Raw genomic sequence first — 21,655 nt, 5'->3', positions numbered from 1 at the left:
GAGGAAATGTGTGTTATATGCTGTGTATGAAAGAAGCTGTTTGTGATGGGTTTTCATTAAACATTTCAAGATCTGTATGGGATTAAATGGAAAGTGTTTGTTTTGATGTGGAACATCTTGACCTTTTCTTCATATATTTCCATCTTTGGTTCATGTTCATATGTCAAATTATTGCACGTATATAGAGACATTGAAGATGTCTCAAAGTAACGTATGCTGCAAATAAGCCTTGTTGCATTGTTTCAAATGCCTATACCGCTGATTTTCTTTAGTCACAAAATAAAGGTGTGAAAGACTTGGTGACAATTTAAACACACCCTCTAAACAGTGTAAGCTCCAGTTGTTTAAGGTTGGTCGAGATATATAATTTTCCATCCTAATGCTTGGGATGCGTGCTGATTCTGAGATGCACCTAGCAATTAATAAATGATGGTTTTGGTGTTGCACGAGGGGGTCTGATTTTATGCTGTGCTGTTTCTTCTCTGTTGTACCAGACCAATTATTGCTGTCAATCTGAGGCATGCTGAGTTTATAAAGCCTTTGCTCTAAGAATAACCACATCCCTCGACCTGTCCTCCCCCCTGCTGCAGTACTCAGCTGGCTGCCGACTCCACCATGACATCTGAAGTGGAGGAGATGCAGAGGAGGGCCAATCAGGTGACAGATGAGGTAATTCGAACAACAATGATTAGAAACTTCTACATTGATTTGTGTGGATCTTTAGCTGATGGTGTGTGTTTTTTGCTGTCCTGTTTTGGTGAGGCTGCACAACTATCAACAGGCCTACAGTGATGACATCAAACATTTTCCGTGTTGCCTTGTTAGGGTTACTACCGGTCTCAATTATTCCCATGGTATATAGCAAACAGGATGATGATGCTAAACATGTTTTATATGCACCTGCAGAATGATTATGATTCCCATTGTGACGTAGCGAGGAAAACATAAATGAAGCCATTATTCATCACCAGATTTTCCACTGGGTGTTATATAATGGATAATGTACAGTTCGCCGGTCTTTAAGGAAGGGTTCGGACCCAGATTCAGAGTGCTTATTACACGCCTATATTATTGTCTTGCCACTAATAAAAAAGTCTAATACAATATAAAAAACAATCTGCCTAGCAACAAGTCGAACACTGCAACAATATTACAGTGATATTAAAATACTAAGTTCCTCAAGTCATTTTCACTACAATCGATAATTTTCACTACAATCTGACTGACTATTCAGTCTAATCAGAATTGAGAACTCCATAGAATCACACAACTTAATAAACTTAATATGTTCTTTTTAGTCAACATTGTATTTTGAATCTTTACCTCCGACAGTCCCTTGAGATCACCAGAAACTTGAAGCTACTGTTGGAGGGGGTGAGTGATTATTATTAATCAACTATTTCAAAAATATATTATCAGCAATATTGCAGAATTCTATCTATCTATCTAATCTATCCATCAAGTTGTTGTTTTTTAATATTCATGTTCTCAAAGCTTAGTACCCCATCTTAAAATCTCTTTCATAAAACACTAATGTAAAATATAACTTTAAGAAGTCATGTGATATATACAGTATACATGGGGGCTTTGTTGAATGATTTTCAGTTTGAGTGTATGTCGATATATATATATACAGTAGGCTATATATATATATATATATATAGAAAAAAATCAAAAGTGTGTATAAAGCTGATTTATTTTGAGAGAATATTGATGAATTATCTATGTAAATGTGCACTCGTTCTGAATTATTTGTGTAATTGTTCAACAGAGTAAAGATGCAGGGATCAGGACGCTTGTAATGCTGGACGAGCAGGGAGGTATAATGAGTTATCTTCATACACGCTGTAATTAAATAGAGATCAAATGTACAGCAGCTAAACAATGAACTAATTACTAGCAAATGCATAATTGTTCATTAGTCCTGTTGCATCTTTATGACAGGTAGCTATTATCTGTATGCTAATGATAATATGTGCAAGATGTGGGTGTATAGACAATGTGTTCTTCATCTTTTGTTATTTACTCGTCCTTTGTGACACATATATATATATATATATATATATAGCCATATATGTGCATATAAAAGTACGTACCCTGCATGTGTTTGTGTGTGCATGCTCACATATTTCTACCCCTTTCAATTGCCCTTCCTGCTGCCACCCATGCCCTTCCCTATCTCCCCCGCATGGGCAGAACAACTGGACCGCATAGAAGAGGGCTTGGATCAGATCAACAAGGACATGAAGGAGGCTGAGAAAAATCTCAATGACATGGCCAGGTGTTGTGGTCTGTGCATCTGGCCATGTACAAAGTAGGTCTCCTCCCAGACACCTGAGCCATGGCTGGATGTCACCTCTCTGCCCATGCCTCTGTCCCATTGGTTAACCTATCCTGCTTTGACATTGCTTCCTATTTGTCTTTTTTTGGCTGTTTTGTGAGCAGATGTGAATGCAATTCCCCATGCGAACTTTCAAAATGAACCTAAAACGTGTGCCACCCGTGCTCACACAACAAACACAGTGGTTTTTAGTCACAATCCTAATGTCTTTCAGTCATGTTTAAGTCCATATGTCTGTTTTTCTTGTCGTTTTGAGCTAGAGCTGCCGTAGTTGTTTAGTTCCTTGTGGGTGTGTGGCGCTTCTTGCTGAGACATCTGTTGTTGTGTTTTTTATCTCGTCTCCATACTTTAACCACTGAAACTCCCATACTCTGTGATCCTACCTTCCGTCATCCAGAGCAACTGGAACGGATTGAGGAAGGGCTGGACCAGATCAACCAGGACATGAGGGAAGCTGAGAAAAACCTTACAGATCTGGGCAAATGCTGCGGTCTGTGCTCCTGTGATAAGTATGTGATGTTTGGAGGGGCTCGGCTTCTAGTATGCTTGCATGAAAACTTTGCATACCTCATTTGTGTCATTTTGTGCCAGTGGTTGCTTGTGTGAACTCAAGAAATCACAGTAAACTGGTTGGATACATACACCTTTGTGTGTGTATAGTATATTGCCCTAATAAGTAACGTTGTGAAAGGAACAATAACATAAAAAAATGTACCCTCACTGGTCTTTACCATTGAACTCATGAAACTCATGACTTAAACTACAGAAGTATGACCAACTCCAACCAAATAATATGTACTGTGATTTTTGTGTGGTTCATTCAAAACAGATGCAACACCAAGTAACTGTGTCGTAAGAGACAGCTTTGAATCCTACTCAAAGAATTTAGCCACACTGCAAAATCTAACATTGTTCTTACTAAGAATTTTTAAGTTAACTTTACTTAATGTCTAATAATTTGTTGAACTTACTTAAAATTTCTTAGTAATCTGTACTGTTTGCATGCTATGCCTTTGTTACTCAGAAAAACCTATTAAACATTACTTGACTGGTTTGGGTACCATTTTGCCAAAGCAAAAAAACAAACAAACAAAAAAACAGGCGGGGCAAATGGTTTATGTGGCCTTAATAGACCTTTCACTCATTTCTTCCACTTCTGCGGTCATCATTCTTATTTGCATTCGCTCATTGCAGTCATCTTGAATATTATTGTCAATACACCTACAAATTTTAAGAGAACATCAAAATTCTTTAGTTGACTTCATACATTCATGTTGATTTATTGTGATCACCATTATTGTGATTAATGTTCCCTTTGGTTGGGCACTTGGAACTTAATATATATTATTGTAATTATCTTCCAATTGATGCAGTGATGCAACATGAAATCACAAATATTTGATTTCAAAGGAAGTGAAGTAATAAATATTATATATATTTATACTTAAATTATTTCCATGTTATGAATGAATGTATTAATTATAACATAGCTATATTTCATGTATAATAATGATCTTTTAACATTTTATTATTGCTAACGCTTATGGCATAAATCTTTCATTGGGTTGATATTATCCCTCTATATTTGTGACGATATCTTGCAATTTTGCTTGAGTCACACACAGACTTCAACATTCAGCATGCAAACCACAACAGTGGTAACAATTGTTTTTTAAAATAATTTAATTAGTTAGACCATTATAATTTTATTTGCTGTCTCTTGTCACTATAACCCCAATAACGATAGCAAATAAAATTGTAATGGTAAAACAAAGCCAAAAATAGTAAAACAAAGCAATTCATTTATTCATGCCGCAATGCACTCTGGGAGTACGCTTCCTCAGATCACAGATAGAATTAAGTTGACAAAACTTAAATGGATTAAGTAAGAATAACTTGATGCAATTAAGTTATGCTTACTTGATGAAATTAAGGCAACAAGTTTGCATAATTAAATTAAGTAAACTGAACTAATTGTTTTTTACAGTGCAATTACTGCCTAAATTTCACAGATCATTTCTCAAGGTATAGGTTCTTGACAACAGAAATGACTAATTTAGGTAACTTTGTGTCTTTCTCATGGTTTCTCTCAGATTAAAGGACTTTGAAGCAAGTGGGGCGTATAAGAAGGTGTGGGGTAATAATCAAGATGGGGTGGTGTCTAGCCAGCCCTCCTCTCGAGTGGTGGATGAGAGAGAGAAGATGACCATGAGCGGTGGATATATTAGAAGGTGCCAGGACTTTTGACATTACCATTTCTTTCTCAATATAAATAAGCGGTTTGGTGGATACATTTATAATTGATATACTGGATATACTTAAAACTGAGAAGTTTTTCCTTTGAATTTTACGCGTACATACAAGACCATTTTCAAAATGATCCACGCAAACAACTAAAACCGCTGTATTCTGCTGCCAGGCCATTAGATGGCGATGAAACAATATAGACTGAACACGTAATACATATGTGCATGATGCCATCGTCTTCTGAGATTCGCGTTTTTGTTGTTTACACGTAGTGTTTTCAGGCACCCAAAACACTGTTGTGTAAACGAACGGCCAAAACGCATTAAAAGTTGTACCTTTTTTAGTTGAAAACGGTGTCGTGTAAACAGCCCCTTAAATACAGGAGACAAACAAAGGTAATTAAACACGACCAGCTGAACAGAATGACTAATCAAATGAGTAACAATGGCAACTAATAACGAGGCTGGCAAGAAGACAGGCAAAGAAAACAAACAGAACGTAACTGTGACACTACGCCCCCTCCGGGAAAGGCTAGCCTTGAAGAAGTCGAAGGAGGGAGAAGACATGGTGGGGATCTCCTTGACGAGGCCATGGGGATGACTAATGATGACAGAGTCAATAGTGGTGGAGCCCTTGGCGCATACAGAAAGTAGATGGACCTAAGCAACCCCGAAAGCCTTAACGGCCGTGACGTAGCTGCAGCAACAAGGCCGCGAGGTGCGAGGCCGGTGACGTGATTAATGGTGAGCGATACTTGCGCGACGCACCTGTCTCGTATCTCTCACGGAGGAGCGGAAGCATAAAGGAGGAGCGACGACAGTGAAGAGAGAGAGAGGAACAGGCCTGAACTTATGTTGTGTTTTGTTTGTTTTATTATATGTGACAGCAGTCGTCCGTGAGGGGCTGCTGTCTTTTACTTTCGTTTTGTATTTGTTTATTTTATTATTAAAGTATGTGAACGTTCGCCGGTTCCCGCCTCCTTCTTCCCACAAGGCACTCAGAGTCGGGTATCAGCGGGGGCATGGAATCATGCTCTTCCCAGACCCATTCCCAGAAATCCATGATTCACCCAAGGAGAAGTGCTCATTAACACAGGTTTAGACCGATTTGTGAACAATATTTGAGAGAAATAGGCCTTTTGTGTACATAGAAAAAGTCTTAACATTAGATCTTTGAGTTCAGCTCATGAAAAATGGGGGCAAAAACAAAAGTGTTGTGTTTATAATTTTGTTCAGTGTATATATATATATATATATATAGGCTATATATATATATATGAGTAAAGTAACGCATTACAAAAAATATCTGAATTACTTTTTTGAGCAAATAACGCAAGTTACTTTGTTTTCCCATTTATTGATTAGAGTAGCTAGGCCTATGTAATTTGTTACTGTACTTAAGTATCTTTTTGGTTACATTGTATTTTGACTGAGTATCAAAGATATTTGCAACTTTTACTCTTGACTACATTTTTTAATAAGTATGAACTCTTTACTCCAATACATTTTGACCTTACTCACCCAAACTTGTCAACAAGGCTAATTTATGTGAATGGAAGTCGAATTTCTGACGTCAACCCGACTTTCATTTCCAACCAGAATGCAACCCCTGCAACCAAAATCATCCCCTGACTGACGTTAGTACTACAAAGGACCTTGACAGAAATTTAGTGGATTAAAAAGTATGATATTTGTCTTTCAAATGTAGTAAAGTTAAAGTAAAAAGTTTCCAGAAAAAATAATAATCAAGTAAAGTACAGATACTCAAAAAGTGTACTTAAAAGTACAGTACTCAAGTAAATGTACTTTGTTATTGTCCACCTCTGGTAAACATGATGCTTATTGTGGTTCTTCTAGACTAAATGAATTATATCTCATGTTTAACCACTATCTACATAAGAGCCAGCGGCAAATTCCTGAAGGACTGGCCGAGATATAGCTGTTGTCACATGAGCGTTTAACGGCCGATGATGGCCTGGAGCTCGCTTCTGTGAAATAGGTGCTGTGTTTATGAGTCACATATTTGAGGTCTAAAAATCTCTTAAAACTACATTGTGTGATACAACAACAGTAGTATTTTTAAAAAATAGTGCGGATTTGCTCGACTGCCATGACAGTCGCCACAAGGGGAGGGATAGTATAGTGATCAACAGTCAGTTGACAGTGTGTCTGACTATTTGTGTGCGATCTTGACAGAGTGACAAACGATGTAAGGGAGGATGAAATGGAGGAAAACTTGGCCCAGGTCGGCAGTATCCTTGGCAACCTCAGAAACATGGCACTTGACATGGGCAATGAAATCGACACTCAGAATGTCCAGATTGAACGCATACAGAGCAAGGTCAGTGTTTGGAAAGGGTTCAGAGACACTGTTATACAAAGAGCAGCTGAACCTATTTATATTAACCATTCTTTGTTCTTTGATTCTGTTTTTTGCAGGCCATGGTCAATGAATCCCGCATCAATGAGGCCAATCAGAGGACCACAAAGCTAATATCAAGATAAAAACATGGGATTTTCCTTTGTTAAACATGTTTACAGTCTTCTGTGGGAAAATGTGCAAAATGACACAAATGAATAGGCTATCCTTCTTTTAAATGACTATTTGTGGAATTTGGATAACTGCCTACTGATATGATAGTAAATTATTCATATTATTATGTTCCGACAACATAGCTCTATTTTATAGAAAAATGGAATGAATGTTAATATACTGTAGTCTTGTGATTTAAACATGTATTGTATATAAAATGTTTTAGACTGCTAACTTGGTTTTTAAGCCTCCAAAACACTTGTCATGGGTGATAACAGCTCACTATTCAGACTGTCTTTAAGTTGTATTGGTACATGTCTTTGTTTACTTTGAGTAACTTTTTTAAAAAATAAATCCAAATTAATAGGGTGCTTTTCCAGATTGACAAACATTTTTTTTCTGCTAAATATGGGCCACTTGCGGTTCCTCAAATAGCTTATATAGCCTTAATTTTTTTTTATTATCTGCATTCTTATTAAATTAAAAATAATACTAAAAATATAACAAAATGTACACTATTTCCAATTAGTTTTTTTTTCTTTTTCTGGGACTGCCAGACTCAGTCACCATTCACTGAGATTCTATCCTTTTATAAAATGGTTACTTGGTCTCTAACATTATCCTAACTAATCTCCTTCTATGATCCACGGAAGAAAGAAAGTAATTTTGGTTCGGAAAACATGAGGTGAATAAATTACCAAATTTTCATTTTGGGGCGAACTATCCCTTTAAGCCGTTAGACAAATCTCAACGTATCTTAAAGGGATGTTCACTTCAAAATGAAAATTCTGTCATCACATAGGCCTACTCACCCTCAAGTTGTTTCAAACCTGTATGAATTTCTTTGTTCTACTGAACACAAAGGAAGATATTTTGAAGAATGTCAGTAACCAAACAGTTAACTGGACCCATTGATTTAAACAACTTGAGGGTGAGTATATGACAGAATTTTCATTTTGAAGTTAACTATCCCTTTAAGTTTTTTCCAGACTCATGCAGGCATATTTGAGGAACTCTCGCTACTCCCACCCACCGGTTGCTGCAGGCAATTACAATGCCACTCCCCATGTCTGAGAAAGAACCTCAAGATGGTGGCGTGTTATTGCATGGCCACATCATCAGTGAACTGTTTAAATAATGTTTTTTTTGTTAGTTTGTTTTTAAAAACAAACACTCAAATATTGATTTTCATTTGGTTGCCTTCCAAACTTCTGCTAGATATGCATAATACTCAATGAGTACATTGATTACGACCTGAGGACCACAGAAGAAAGACAATAGGATTGCAACACAATTTAATGTTTCTAATTTAATCTCTTCAGATGTAAGGCCTAAATTAATCCCAGTATTTCTTACTAGGAAGAATAGCCCCTTATGATTTGCATTTATCAAATTATATGCCTTTAAATTATGTCAAACCTATGTCTTTAAATATTTGATTAATATCAGACAAGGAAATCAAATTTTTTTTATATTTCAGTTTTTTAGTAACTGTTGGAGCGCCGTATATAGCCTCGAAAGTTACTAAACAGCCTATCAGAATGGGGTGGGGGAAGCGTACAAAATCCACAAATATTTTACGCGATATATTAAACTTGTATGTGTATATATAAAATGCAACTTAAATTTACGTTTATTTAATTGTGAGTTGCACATTCACATGCTTAGACTGGGCCACAGGGTGTTCGTGTGTAGTTGGGAATGTTTCCACACAGTCAGGCACAGGGCAGGATTACTATAGAATGTTGGCGAACTATCGTTGTGGAGGGGGAAAAACACGTAGAGCTGAGTCTGCGCGACGCAGGGGATCACTGCCTACGAAGTTTATCGGGCAAGACTACACCGACAAATCCTAGGACACATTCGACCACACTGTAGGTAATTACCACCCAATCTATCACTAATATCAATAGCAAGGGAGTTTATCGCCGTTCCGATGTACGCAGTTTAGATTTGACGCTAAATTCGTTCGTAAATACGTCTACGAAATGCGTGCGTACTCCATTTTCCTACTCGGCAGGCTAGCGACAAACAAAATACAAATCCGTTTGCGTTTCCTGGACGAATGTTTGCTTTTTACGAAAATGGATTGTATCTTTACGTGTATGAGCGAATACTGTACGCGAGATATTTCAGATATGGCAGATTTGAACGCTTGAGATACACGCCGTGTTTCCGTGATGGCGTTCGCTCGATTCTCTCTGTTCCTATTGCTCTCTGACGATTAGGCAGGACAACAACAAAGAAGCAGGAAGCATATGGGCACACCGGCGAGGCGGTGTGAGATCACGCCGCAATTAGTCGTAACAGTTAATTTAAAGTAAAAGGATCCTAGAAAAATGTGGATCTGTGCTTTTCCCAAATAATCTCTGTCTGTGGCTGTTCTGTCCTTTTAAAGAGCAGAACACAAGCAGCAGTCATCACATTATTAATCAGAGTAAATTGACACACACACACACACACACACACACACACACACACACACACACATATATATATATATATATATATTATATATATATATTTCTGTGATGCAAAGCTGCATTTTCATCAGCCATTACTCCAGTCTTCAGTGAAACAATTCTAATGATTTATCAACGTTGGAAACAGTTGTGCTGGTTAAATTTTTTTTATAACCTGTGAGACTGTTTTTCAGGATTCTTTGATGAATAAAAAGACCGAAAAAACAGCATTTATTCAAAATAGGAATCTTTTGTAACAATATACTCTACCTTTCAAAAGTTTGGGGTCGTCATTTTTTTGTCCTTTCTTTTTTTGAAAGAAATGAATACTTTTACTCTGCAAGGATGTGTTACATTTATAAAAAGTGATAGTAAAGATTTATATTGTTAGAAACAGTTTCTATTTTGAGTAAATGCTGTTCTTTTTAGCATCAAGTCAGCATATTACAATGATTTCTGAAGGATCATGTGACACTGAAGACTGGAGTAATGACGCTGAAAATTCAGTTTTGCATCACAGAAATAAATGATATTTTAAAGTAAATTTAAATAGAAAATCATTATTTTAAATTGTAATGATATTTCACAATATATATATATATATATATACACACACACACACACAGTGCAATGAAATAAGAACAGGTTAGTTGTATTTAAGGCAGGTTGAAGAGGATGAATGAGTTAAATGATGCTGCTTTTGGATGAATAATAATAATAATTTGATTATTTTATTTATTATTTCAGCCATATAATTCATGGAAACCTTCTGATGGATGCTGTCTAGAAGCCCTGTTTGATTTAGTTTGTGATTGGTAACAGCGAAAGTTTTCGAAGGAGGAGGGATGTCGGAATTTCTGCCATACCCTTACAGAGGGCCCGGAGGTGCTTTGATGCGCTTTAAGAAAAGGAAGTCACGGTTCACGTTCCAAGAGGTTGAACTTCTGCTCAGCGAGGTGCAGAAAAAACGGCATATTCTAGTTGGTAAGTCATACCTTTTTATTTTTATATCACACAGTGCAATAGGACCTGACAGCGATTTGAAAGTATGTAAATGATGCTTTGCATACATGAAGGATTCTAGTTAAATGAACTCATGTCTTCAACAGGAAAGTTCAACAGGGGCATTTCGAAGGAACTGAAAAACCGCACTTGGGCGGATCTGACAGCACGTATCAATGAGGTCAGTGAGTGTCACAGAGAAATTATTGAAGTCATCAAGAAATGGGCAGACCTCAAATGCGACACCAAACGGAGGGTGGCGGCCATGAGGGCATCGGGAGCCACGGCTACCCACATCGCACAAGAGCTGTCACCCATAGAAACCATGGTGCACCAGATCCTTCAGATGTCTAACCTTAACAAAAATGTGAGCAGTTTGGCAATTGATGACCAAATGGATGACGAAGACGAAGACATTCCAGGTCTCTCTGAGATCCCACATAGCTCGTCACACATGGCAAATGGCGGGCCTCATTCGTTTAGTTTACCAATGCCACCTCCTTTCCTCACTAGTATCCCAAGCAAAGGAGATATGGTGCTTCCCACACACATGATGTTTAGCGGTGAGTTCCTTCTTTAGTGAGTAATTTGAAGGTTATTCATTACTAAATGTTTAAATAATAAGTTGGTAATTTTGTTTTTGTATTGATAGATTCAGCAGTGCCTCTTATAGACCTCCAGACTGGCGCGTCAGAAAAGGAAGGTAAGTAATAATGCAGAGCTACTTGCCATATGTTTTAAAAATCCATAAAAAATGCAGTTCGTACATAAAGTGAAATACATCTCTTCTACGATGAGCAGGTTTTTAATTGAAACACTTTTATTCACCATGTGAATAAAATTCACATGGTGAATTCACATGGACACATTTTATTCACAATTCGCTAAAAACATGATGATTTTTTATTTATATATATATTATATTTGAAGAAAAAAAGAAAGACAATTGAAATATTTGTTTTTCCTTTTTGGGGGGAAAAATGTATTGCATTAAAAAATGAATGTAAAAAATAATAATGTTCATGTTTATTGTAGATAAATAATGTCAGGTCTTGGTCATCTTATATGTTTTTCATGTATAAGGGGAAAAATGAATATTATTGTTAATAAATAAATAAATTGGTCACACCACATAACATAAACTTTTTTTGTGAAAATGGTGCATTGTGAACAGCATTATCCTGTACACTCTTTTTGGTACTTGATGTTTTGCATATCCAAATAAAAAACGGTTTCTATTTTAATGCTTATATTAGCATGAACATATTTCTGTTCCTTCCAGGTGGTAACATGCAGTTTATTGAAACAGGAAACCAACCAAATCAGAATCCTGTTGTTATCCCTGGATTCCTCAGCCGTCCCATTGCTGAGAAGAACCAAGTTCGAGAAAAACCTAATCACAACACATTTAACGGGCCTTCAGCTGCCAGGACCTCAACATTTATTGCACCTTCTGGGGCCGCCTCATCATCACGTTCAGCTCCTGTTCGAATCCCTCCCCAACCTGCTTCCGTGGAACCCCGCAGTCTGCAGGAACGTCTATCCCAGAGTGCCTCACTCAGCCTGCAGGAACAGCAGGGCACCACACTGCTGATAGGGTCGCTGTCTCGCTCGCTGGAGTCGCTTGCGGAGTCAGTGCAGAAATTAGTCCACACCCAGCAGCAGTATTCACGTGACACCTTACAACTGCAGCGTGAAACACTCCACGTCCTACGTGACTTCTCCTCCAACGCCTTGACACTCCTGCAGGACAAGTTCAACGGACATCCATAGCTTCTGAACACCGCAACGCTATCGACTGCTACAACTGGGAGCAAGTTACATAAGCGGTGAATGCTAATAGCACAGAAAATACAATAAGCTGAGGATATTGTGACACTAGAGTATATGGCAATCTTTAAATATCTTATATATTGAGTTACAGAGCTGACAGGACTAAAAAGTTTTCCCTGTTTATAACCTAATAACCAAAATGAGAAGCATTGGGAGCTGAAATAGGTTCTTTGTAGAGTTCCTCATATGTACTGAATGATATTTTCAGTAGATGACTGGGTCTCATAGACTGTTTGGACCAATTATGTGCTGTTATACAGGTAATATAATAGGCAAAATGTATTTAAATTGACTGGTAATTTAAGATAATTATACTTGTGGTGCTTTTTAACATATTGCGAAGTGGCCATGAAGTTGGGTGGTTTTAATTTATCTAATCTGATTTTACAGTCTTCTTTATTTGGGTTTGTTTTTCTGAAATTCTTTTAAATCAGTTTCTGGCTCAAGCATTGCTTGACAGACCTGCTGTAAATGTTTTAATCTTTTAGCCAATGTGCATTATCTGTTATTAGTAGTTTCTCTTCACTTGACTTTCCAAAGACTCGTTAGTGTGTTTTTTTTTGTTCTCCAGATGCGATTTTGAATAGTGATTGAAGGCACATTATCTTAGATGTAGCTCCTATGGACCTGTGTTTGATCTCCCAGAAATGAAAAGTCAGCACACTGTCAAAAGATGTCTCCTACTTTAAAACCCAATGTCAAAGATGAAAATAAAATGTATAATTTGAAATTACTTTAAAAATCAGTATTGTGTTTTGCTCCTTCCGATTAAGTGTGACAGGTAATCAGGAAAAGTGGGAAAATTGGTTTTGGCTACCATATGTAATTTTATTTGTGCTATACACAAAAAGTATTCTTGTCGCTTGATAAACTTAAGGTTGAGCCACTGTAGTCACTTGGACTACTGTAACAATGTCTCTACTAACTTTTCTGGGCTGGCAGATATCAATTACCTAGCATCCTATGAAGGAGCGAGACAGCTCTCAGATCTCATCAAAAATATCTTAATTTGTGTTCCGAAGATGAACGAAAGTCTTACGAGGTTGGAACAACATGAGGGTGAGTAATTACTGACAGAATTTTCATTTTTGGGTGAACTATCCCTTTAATAGAGTAATGTTTTACTCTAGGTGTCAGTGCAGGGGCACCAAAGAGTCTTAAACCGCCACTGATTGTAATCTGTTACTTATTCCAAATTACATGACAGAAATTGTAGTTAGCGACGTAATCTAATTGCACATTTAATGTAATCTGATTACTTTTTGATTACTTTTGACCTACCTCATTCATAACGTTGAACTGCAGGGGGTTCGTGAGTTAAATGAAAAGCTAATAATTAAATAAATCATAAAAATGGAAAATTATAATAAAAATGCCTTCCAAAGACAGCAATACATGCAATTTCCTAAAACTAGAGGACTTTCTGAATGATTTTCTTTTTTAGAAAGGAAAATGTAAAACATGAAAGGGAGAATCAATAAATTGTGATTGATTTACTGCCATTCTGTGAATAATATGTAATCAATAAAAAAGTAACTGTAGTCTGATTATGCATATTCTTATATATTCATATAATAGAGAGCATCTGTTATATGAATAGATTATATATTCATATATGAATGCGTAATATTACTTTTTGGAATCTGATTATGTAATCCAGATTACATGTAGTCAAGTTACCCAGCACTGAGTGGGATGTCTGAATATGAAACATTTGAATACGAATTGATTTGCGATGTTGATAACTGGGAAAGTGTCCTCGCGGTCTGTGAAAAGGGTTCATATAGTCCATTAACATTTTTTAATTTAACCTGTTAAATTAAACAGTGGAAGCTTTATAAAGCTTAAAGTTATTTATATAATCTACTTTGTATAATCTGTTTTGTTAACAGATGAAGGGGAAAAAACAGTTGAAGTTGCTTATGAGATTTTGACTAAACAACGATTATGCCTACTCTTGAATCTACACTCTCAACAACACTGGTTTCTCACGAAGGAATACGAAAATGCCCACTAGATGTCACTGTTGCACTTTTATTGCCAAGTGGGGGGGGGGAGAAATCAATTTACAAATGGACAAATAGACCATTAAAAGACATTTTTATAAATATATTTAACATCAGTTAAATACATCAATTAAGTAATAATTATTAAAAGATATAGTAAGATATGATAGGAATATTAAGAAAAGGCCCTCCTGACTGAAACTGCCATCTCGTGGTCTTTCCCATTTCTCCTGATTTTCATAAACTTCATCTGGTAGAGCTGGATCCTCAAGGCATTTCATACAAAGGTATGCGGATGGTAGCATATAGAGAAATAACTTAGTCTAGAATTGTGCACAAAATCTATTCTTTTCATGCACTTCATACAAATAGTTTGGTTGCCTTATGTTATCTTTAGTTTTTACTACACAAGGTTAATCCAGATTTAACATGCAGGACGTTTTAAACAAATAATAATCATAAAAAGGGTTAAAAGTCAGTAGTCAGAAAATAAAGTATAAACATAAAGTACCTGCACTCAACGCAAATTTTTTTGCATTATTTTGGCTTTACTGGGCCGAATAAGTCACTTTTTAAAGTGTCATTATCAAATTAAAATCAGACAACAGAAGCATTGTAAACTTTTTTTTTTAGTTACTGTATCTTCAAAATACTTCAGTATGTTATTTCCACAACTAAATTTTCTTTATTATTATTTGTGATGACTGATGAGTTTGCAGTTTCCAGCAACCCTGTAAGATAAATCATACATTTATTACAATTCATGGATGGCATCAGTTGCATTGCAAAGTTATACTGGTGATACATAATGTATTATTTGTATACTTACACATTTAGCTTAGCTTTCTCCAGCCATCATGCCAGGTTTAGATGTTTGTATAATTCACATTTTTTCTTTAAAAAAAACATTATATATATAAATACCTATATAAATATATAATTAATCATCAGTAAATATTGTATATTATATTAGAGTAGAATAACAGTAGAGGCTCAAATGTACATCATTTACAGTATTGTTGAAAAGTTTGGGGTCCCTTTTCTAAAAAAAAAAGATGTATATAAAATGTATCGTGTGACACTGAATACTGGAGTAATGATGCTGAAAATTCAGCTTTGCCAGCGGAGGATTACACATTTTGAAATATAATAAAATAGAAAACAGTTATTTTAAATTGTAATAATATTTCATGATATTACTGTTTTTTACTGTATTTTAATCAAATAAATGCAGCCTTAGTGAGCAAGAGACTTCTTTCAAAAAATCTTAAATGACCCAAACTTATCAACGGTAGTGTATTCATTTTGGTATAATGTACTAATCCAAAGTATTTATCAAATCAACAACAAAATGACTGTTCAGATTGTTGACTGTTGTTCAGGCCGCACAAGTTTAAAATATCATTATGTACCACACAGTGACTAGTACCTCATGCCACTCGAGTGTCTTTACAGGAAGAGCCAGATGACAGAGCGGACAGCTGCTTATCTTATCCAGGTCCATGTCAATGTGTTTGTCTCTCTTTGTCTTTTGCAATGTTGAAAAGGAGAAATCTGCAGCGCCTGGAGCACTGGCATTTCCAGCTTCGAAATTTTCATCCGAGTCATCATCCTCGTAGTCTGCATTCTGTAAAATCTGGTTGCAACCCAGCTAGTCAAAGGGAATAATAAAAGATTTGCTGCGTTAAAAAAGAGATTTTCATAATTACTGTACATAAATATATGAAATATATTTCTGTAATATCTTATTTATTTCCTTATTTTACCCGGTGATCCTTCAGTTTGTCTGAGGAAATGTATCTCAGACAATTCTGACATTGCAACATGGTCGGCTCTGGAGATAACAGATATGCTAAATCAGTATTTTACAATGAAAATACCCAGAACTTGGCAATACTATATCTATAACATATCCATAATGTTTAAAACTGATTGTGTCATGATGAACAAACCGTCAGTCTCAGATGCATCATCTTCAGGGACAAGGTCCTTTGATGTTGTTGGAGTGGTAGTTGAGCAGATCTGAGCGTGATCAAGCTGGTCCATCAGTTTGACATACCGGCCACAGTCGGAGCAGAGCTCGGTCCGACTCCCACAGGACACTCTGTGCTCTTTCAGGTTGCTCAGAGGAAGCTCGAGCTGACAAAACTCACAGATCTGAGGCCTTTCAGGGCACTCGTCTTTCTGAAAGACAGAAACAACAAAGGAATACGTGAAAAAAAAAACACCCGGAGCTCATCAGCTTAAATAGATGTAAGATGAAATATTCACCTCGTGGTCCAACAAATGCCTTCGCTCCATCTTTTTATTGCACATCTTACATTTTACCTGTGAGACATGATGAAAATGAGACCACCAACAGTATTTTAGAGGTGGGAGATTGCAATGATGAGTAAAAAGCAACACAAGTGGAAAACGTTCAGTAGGAAAATGCATCAAAAATCTTGTTTTGTGTGTGTGTGACAAACAGGGCTAAGAGCTTGTAAAGAGGAGCATAGATCAGAATGTTAAGCGGTGTTGAGTGGTGTGGTTATGACCTGTGCGTGCTGTTCGGTTTTATGCTCCTCCAGCTGATCTCGAGGGATAGTGTCATTGCAGTCAGGGCATTTACACAGAAACCTCTTACAGTGTGGTTCATGGAGGTCATAGTTTGCCTTTGCCACCTCTTTATTGCTGCATAAAAACATTAAAAGAGACTCTTTACAGAGACTGGAGGATGGAAACGTTGGGATTGTACATGTTTTCTTAACCCTAGAATGCATGAACCAAAAAAACCAACAACAAATGGATAAAGTGGGTCAAAATGACCCATATTGGAATGAAGGGTTTTCTTCAAAAATAAGTCTTATTAATGAATGAATTAAAAATAATTGATGATACTCAAATGTTTTAATATATCAAACATGCTTATTTGTCCACTTTGTTCTTTGTAAATATATTACAAAAGATGATTAGAAAAAATGCAGTTGTACTATTTTTTAAAACAAACTCATATAGATCTACTGTAAAGTATATATCGCCACATTTCTCACAGAGCATGTGGAAATTAAATTAGCTGACAAAGGCAGAACATTTCACATAAGATTGGCACCTTTCTAAGCATAACTTTTAGGCAGAGTTTGTACATCTTCATTTGTTTGGACAGCTGTCCTTTCCTGTAGCTTTTCTCTACTCGTCTACTGCATCTTAAATCGCATACTGTTTGAGTATATTATTATTGACAAAAATGTATCCAAAAATACTGTGTTGAGTCAAAGTTCCCCATATGACCAAGATATAGGAAAATTACATTGATGAGGGTCAGAAACAAGTTTTAGAAGAATTCATGGAATATCAAACAAACAAATGTTTTCATTGATAAAATATTTAATCAACTGAAGCATGGTGGGTCAATTTGACCCTCTTTATGCATTCTAGAGTTAAAGGAACAGTTTACCCAAAAATGCTGCCATTATTTACACACCAGCATGTTGTTCCAAACCTGTATGACTTTCTTCTGAGGAACACAAAAACACTCCTAAGCACTTAAAAAAAAAATATATATATAATAATGAAAGTGAATGGCGACTTGGGGTGTCAAAAACTATGCATGGGGGGCCTTCATTTCGTGAATGAATCATTCTTTTGAGTCAGATGAATGAATCGGTTGATCGAGTTAAAAAAAGAAAGAAGGTCTGAATCATAATAGATGTCTGAACCAGGTCTGAACGGGACTGAATGGGAAAGGATAATTGATGTGATGTATGATTGATTTTTGAAATAAAATGCAGATTTTTTTTAAATTGTTTTAATGTTTTAGATTAAAGTGTTTCTGTATCACTTTGTATTCCCTTCTTGTTATTTAAATAAAAAGAGAACGGATCTGAATGATTTGTTCGCGAATCAGAATGATCCGATTCTTTAGTTCAACACTCACTGACGCAATGAACCAGTCACAGCTCACTAGGTTTAGAGTTGTAAATAACTTAAAACGGCTCATTTCTCACATAAAGCTATCATATAGCTTTATGAGATTTGAATGGAGCATGAGTCATAGCCTACTTATATGATAAGTAGCATAGGCTATTATGCGTTTGTGTTATTTTTTTCATAGAAGCTTCACGTCCAGACACGTTGGATACCTTTCCAAATCCACATGTTGTGATCCACGGAAGAAAGAACGTCCTACGGTTTTAGAAGGACATGAGGGTGAGTATGATGCCAGAATGTTTGGGTGAACTAGGCTAAATCAAGTTAATAGCTAACAGCCTAAATTAAGTGTTTAGGTCACAAGTAGCCTAGTGTTAGCCTACAATTATTCACTATAATCAATCCTGTTCAAAATGAATGATTCAGCAAATCACCAAAGCAAATGAAATGCGTCTACTCTATAGTTTTAAAATTCACAATTTTATAGAACGTAAACTGTCCTGTCAGCCATAGCTGGCCCCCATGGAAATAGTTTCACTTTGTTAAAATTATATAGGCCGCAGTTATAATATCAACACCATAAAGAAAAAGTCATTATTGTTGTGTACTAAAGTAGAATGTTTTTTTTTTTTTTTAATGCTGTTGCTACTGTTGACAGAGAGAAATTTGTCATGATAATAGGATCGTCTAAAACTCGACGAACACGATTTGTTTGCATTGGCAATGAACATAACTAGACGATCTTAAATCTCTATGCGATATTATGTTTACAATACATTGTAAAACACTCACCAGTGAGTACACAGAATCAGTTCTTCAGTGTCCATAGTTAGACTATAGGCTACTAGAGAGAGATGACTGGGTTACTGTGTTGGGGTTGTCGATTTCACTTACTCTGAACCGAAAGTAGAACCGAAACTTAACAGGTGTCGTAAATAAATCTTCTCGCTAAAATGCTCTTGTTTTCTAACAGTACAACATTCATATTGCCTTGTGTTGTTGTGGTGAAAAACAGTCAACACTTCACTTGACAATGGCATCTAGTTGCAGCAACATACGTCTCATCTTGTAGCCATAACTCCTGCACAGTCACTGTGATTGTTGCATTAGATAACCACATGTATTAAAGGATGGCTCATTGTATTGTAACCATATTTCTGTAAATTAGTAAAATGTAAAAACAAATGCAATAATTGTCAGTAAAAAAATGATCCTTCAGAAATAATTATAATATGCTGATTTATTATCAATGTTGGAAACAGTTTTACTGCTTAATAATTTTTTATAACTTGTAATTTTTTTCAAGATTCTTTGATGAATAAAAAGTTAAAAAAGAACAGCATTTATTTAAAATTGAAATCTTTTGTAATAATACTACCGTTTAAAAGTTTGGGATCAGTCATTTTTTTCTGTCTTTTTTTAAAGGTAATTAATAGATTAAAAGATTTCTATTGTTAGAAAAGATTTCTATTCTGAATAAATGCTGTTCTTTTAAAAATTGTATTCATGAATCCTGAAAAAAGTATCACAAATTCCCCCCCAAAATTAAGCATCTCAACTGTTTCCAACATTTATAATAAATCGGCATATTAGAATGATTTCTGAAGGATCAGACTGGAGTAATGATGCTGAAAATTCAGCTTTGCCAACACAGGAATAAACTAAATTTTAAAATGTATTAAAATAGAAAACAGTTATTTTAAATTGTAATAATATTGCACAATATTACTTTTAATTTTATTTTTGATCAAATGAAACCTTGCAACCTTGGTGAGCATGAGAGACTTTCAAAAACATTTAAAAAACGTACAGATCTAAACTTTTGAACAGTAGTTTATATACAGTTGTAATCGAAATTATTCAGCCCCCATTGCAAATCAGGTTTAATGGCAAAATGTACAGACTTTCAGCTGTTTGCAATGAACAAATCAAACAAAAGTAATTTAGGCCTTGTCCACACGGACACGGGTATTTTTATAACCAGAGTTTTTCCTACAGCGTTTTAAAAAAAAATCCCGTCCACACATGCTCGGTCTCCGTCTACATGAAAACGCAAAAACACGCAATCAAGCGCGGTCAAGAGCATGCCACGCCAGCAGGCGGCGATATAAACCTGGCGCCCTGTCCACACGGACACGGGTATTTTTATAACCGTGACTTTTTTTTTACGCGGTTCGGCCGTTCGTCCACACGAAAACGCACTGAAACCGAACATTTTTGAAAACCCCTGCCAGGGTGAGAAACGCCGGTTACAGTGTTGTCGTGTAGACAGTGAAACCGGGGTTTTTGCCTTGCGACGTCAGAGCGTGCGCCGTTATCCGCTGTGTTTGACGTCAGATTTGCGCTTCTGATTGGCCAACGTGGCTTTACGGTTAAGGTTTATATCGCCGCCTGCTGGCGTGGCATGCTCTTGACTGCGCTTGATACGTGTTTTTGCGTTTTCATGTAGACGGAGACCGAGCATGTGTGGATGGGATTTTTTTTAAAAACGCTGTAGGAAAAACTCTGGTTATAAAAATACCCGTGTCCGTGTGGACAAGGCCTTAAATAGCTCACCAGAACAAATGTTTTAAGAGGTTTCCCCAAATTCAATTGAAAATGCAACTTTTAATGACCAGTCTCAAAATTTTTCAATCCCTTCATGGCAAGCATCTTTAGTACTTAGTAGAACACCCTTTTGCTGTTATGACCTGCTGCAAACAAGATGTATAACCAGACACCAGCTTCTGGCAGCGTTTCTGAGGAATCTTAGCCCATGTAGGATGTAGGAGTATCGTAAGTTTAGATGCCTCTCGTGTTTCAAACAAACAGGGCTGGGCAACAAACTCAAGCTCCTCCAACATTTCTCTTAGAATTGACGTTTTAGACTTCTAATTCGTGACTGGTGTTTTGTTTTGCTCTATCCTCTGCAATTCCGCGTTCGTCATTACATTGTGCGTCAGCTCAAGGGTTACTCTTTCGCCGTAAATCAATGCGTACTGTCTGCCAGAAGCTAGTTATTTTAGTCGATAAAGTTTTAAATATGGATATTTTTCTTACACGAACGGCCTTACACTTTCTTCAGAAGGCCTTTATTAACCCCCCAGAGCCGTGTGTAGCACTTTTATCATGGATGGATGCACGTTGATGGACTTCAAAACAGAAACGGCCATTCACTGCCATTATAAAGCTTGGAAGAGCCAGGACATTTTTTAAAATAACTCTGATTGTATTCTTCTGAAAGAAGAATGTCATACACCTATGGCTTGAGGGTGAGTAAATCATGGGGTAATTTTCATTTTTGGGTGCAACTATCCCTTTAATGTGTTCTGGCTCAAGCACAC

At 36.4% G+C, this 21,655-nt stretch overlaps 3 protein-coding genes across 11 annotated transcripts in view; 2 read left to right on the top strand and 1 right to left on the bottom strand.

Annotated features, from left to right (window-relative positions):
* Positions 1-207: 207 nt before the first annotated feature.
* zgc:101731 (SNARE_SNAP25N and SNARE_SNAP23C domain-containing protein) lies at positions 208-7,258 on the top strand. Of its 5 annotated transcripts, none has more exons than XM_056271157.1 (7): positions 208-669; positions 1,299-1,374; positions 1,772-1,820; positions 2,197-2,314; positions 4,435-4,572; positions 6,784-6,928; positions 7,027-7,258. In XM_056271157.1, the coding sequence occupies exons 1-7, from the start codon at positions 665-667 to the stop codon at positions 7,090-7,092; spliced, it is 597 nt and encodes a 198-aa protein (XP_056127132.1). In that variant the 5' UTR covers positions 208-664; the 3' UTR covers positions 7,093-7,258. The 5 variants fall into 5 exon arrangements, with proteins under 5 accessions (XP_056127132.1, XP_056127130.1, XP_056127131.1 ...); XM_056271155.1 differs by having other exon boundaries at positions 211-669; positions 1,333-1,374; XM_056271156.1 differs by lacking the exon at positions 2,197-2,314 and adding an exon at positions 2,739-2,850 and having other exon boundaries at positions 216-669; positions 1,333-1,374; positions 7,027-7,257.
* Positions 7,259-8,774: 1,516 nt separating this feature from the next.
* Positions 8,775-13,148, top strand: zgc:113149 (uncharacterized protein LOC541363 homolog). Of its 4 annotated transcripts, none has more exons than XM_056271142.1 (5): positions 8,775-8,994; positions 10,411-10,566; positions 10,692-11,147; positions 11,237-11,287; positions 11,867-13,148. In XM_056271142.1, the coding sequence occupies exons 2-5, from the start codon at positions 10,428-10,430 to the stop codon at positions 12,355-12,357; spliced, it is 1,137 nt and encodes a 378-aa protein (XP_056127117.1). In that variant the 5' UTR covers positions 8,775-8,994; positions 10,411-10,427; the 3' UTR covers positions 12,358-13,148. The 4 variants fall into 4 exon arrangements, with proteins under 4 accessions (XP_056127117.1, XP_056127116.1, XP_056127115.1 ...); XM_056271141.1 differs by having other exon boundaries at positions 10,330-10,566; XM_056271140.1 differs by having other exon boundaries at positions 8,775-8,998.
* Positions 13,149-14,795: 1,647 nt separating this feature from the next.
* Positions 14,796-21,655, bottom strand: part of xaf1 (XIAP associated factor 1) — a 32,423-nt gene continuing 25,563 nt past the window's right edge. Inside the window, exons 2-9 of one of the 2 annotated variants that reach the window (XM_056271152.1) lie at positions 19,125-19,173; positions 16,961-17,096; positions 16,695-16,751; positions 16,376-16,607; positions 16,190-16,257; positions 15,853-16,074; positions 15,253-15,317; positions 14,796-15,154 (exon numbers count right to left, since the gene is read on the bottom strand). In XM_056271152.1, the coding sequence (XP_056127127.1) occupies positions 15,279-15,317; positions 15,853-16,074; positions 16,190-16,257; positions 16,376-16,607; positions 16,695-16,751; positions 16,961-17,096; positions 19,125-19,159 (789 nt within the window). In that variant the 5' untranslated portion in view covers positions 19,160-19,173 and the 3' untranslated portion in view covers positions 14,796-15,154; positions 15,253-15,278. Of the gene's footprint in view, positions 15,155-15,252; positions 15,318-15,852; positions 16,075-16,189; positions 16,258-16,375; positions 16,608-16,694; positions 16,752-16,960; positions 17,175-19,124; positions 19,174-21,655 lie in introns of both variants that reach the window. The other variant, XM_056271151.1, reaches the window with a different exon arrangement.

The sequence above is a fragment of the Rhinichthys klamathensis genome, unplaced genomic scaffold (genome assembly GCF_029890125.1).
Source record: "Rhinichthys klamathensis goyatoka isolate OS25496 unplaced genomic scaffold, OSU_Roscu_1.1 h1tg000311l_1, whole genome shotgun sequence".
NCBI lineage: Eukaryota > Metazoa > Chordata > Actinopteri > Cypriniformes > Leuciscidae > Rhinichthys > Rhinichthys klamathensis.
Note: the sequence above shows the minus strand (reverse complement) of the source record. Positions and strands in the feature narration are given on the sequence as shown.

Bases quoted from the DNA above. Each gene is read 5' to 3' on its own strand.
- zgc:101731 (XM_056271155.1), top strand. From the start codon at position 616: ATGACATCTGAAGTGGAGGAGATGCAGAGGAGGGCCAATCAGGTGACA. The intron at 1,821-2,196 runs GTATAATGAGTT...CCGCATGGGCAG, and splicing joins AATGCTGGACGAGCAGGGAG to AACAACTGGACCGCATAGAA. The intron at 6,929-7,026 runs GTCAGTGTTTGG...TGTTTTTTGCAG, and splicing joins TTGAACGCATACAGAGCAAG to GCCATGGTCAATGAATCCCG.
- zgc:113149 (XM_056271142.1), top strand. From the start codon at position 10,428: ATGTCGGAATTTCTGCCATACCCTTACAGAGGGCCCGGAGGTGCTTTG. The intron at 10,567-10,691 runs GTAAGTCATACC...TGTCTTCAACAG, and splicing joins AAAACGGCATATTCTAGTTG to GAAAGTTCAACAGGGGCATT. The intron at 11,288-11,866 runs GTAAGTAATAAT...TGTTCCTTCCAG, and splicing joins TGGCGCGTCAGAAAAGGAAG to GTGGTAACATGCAGTTTATT.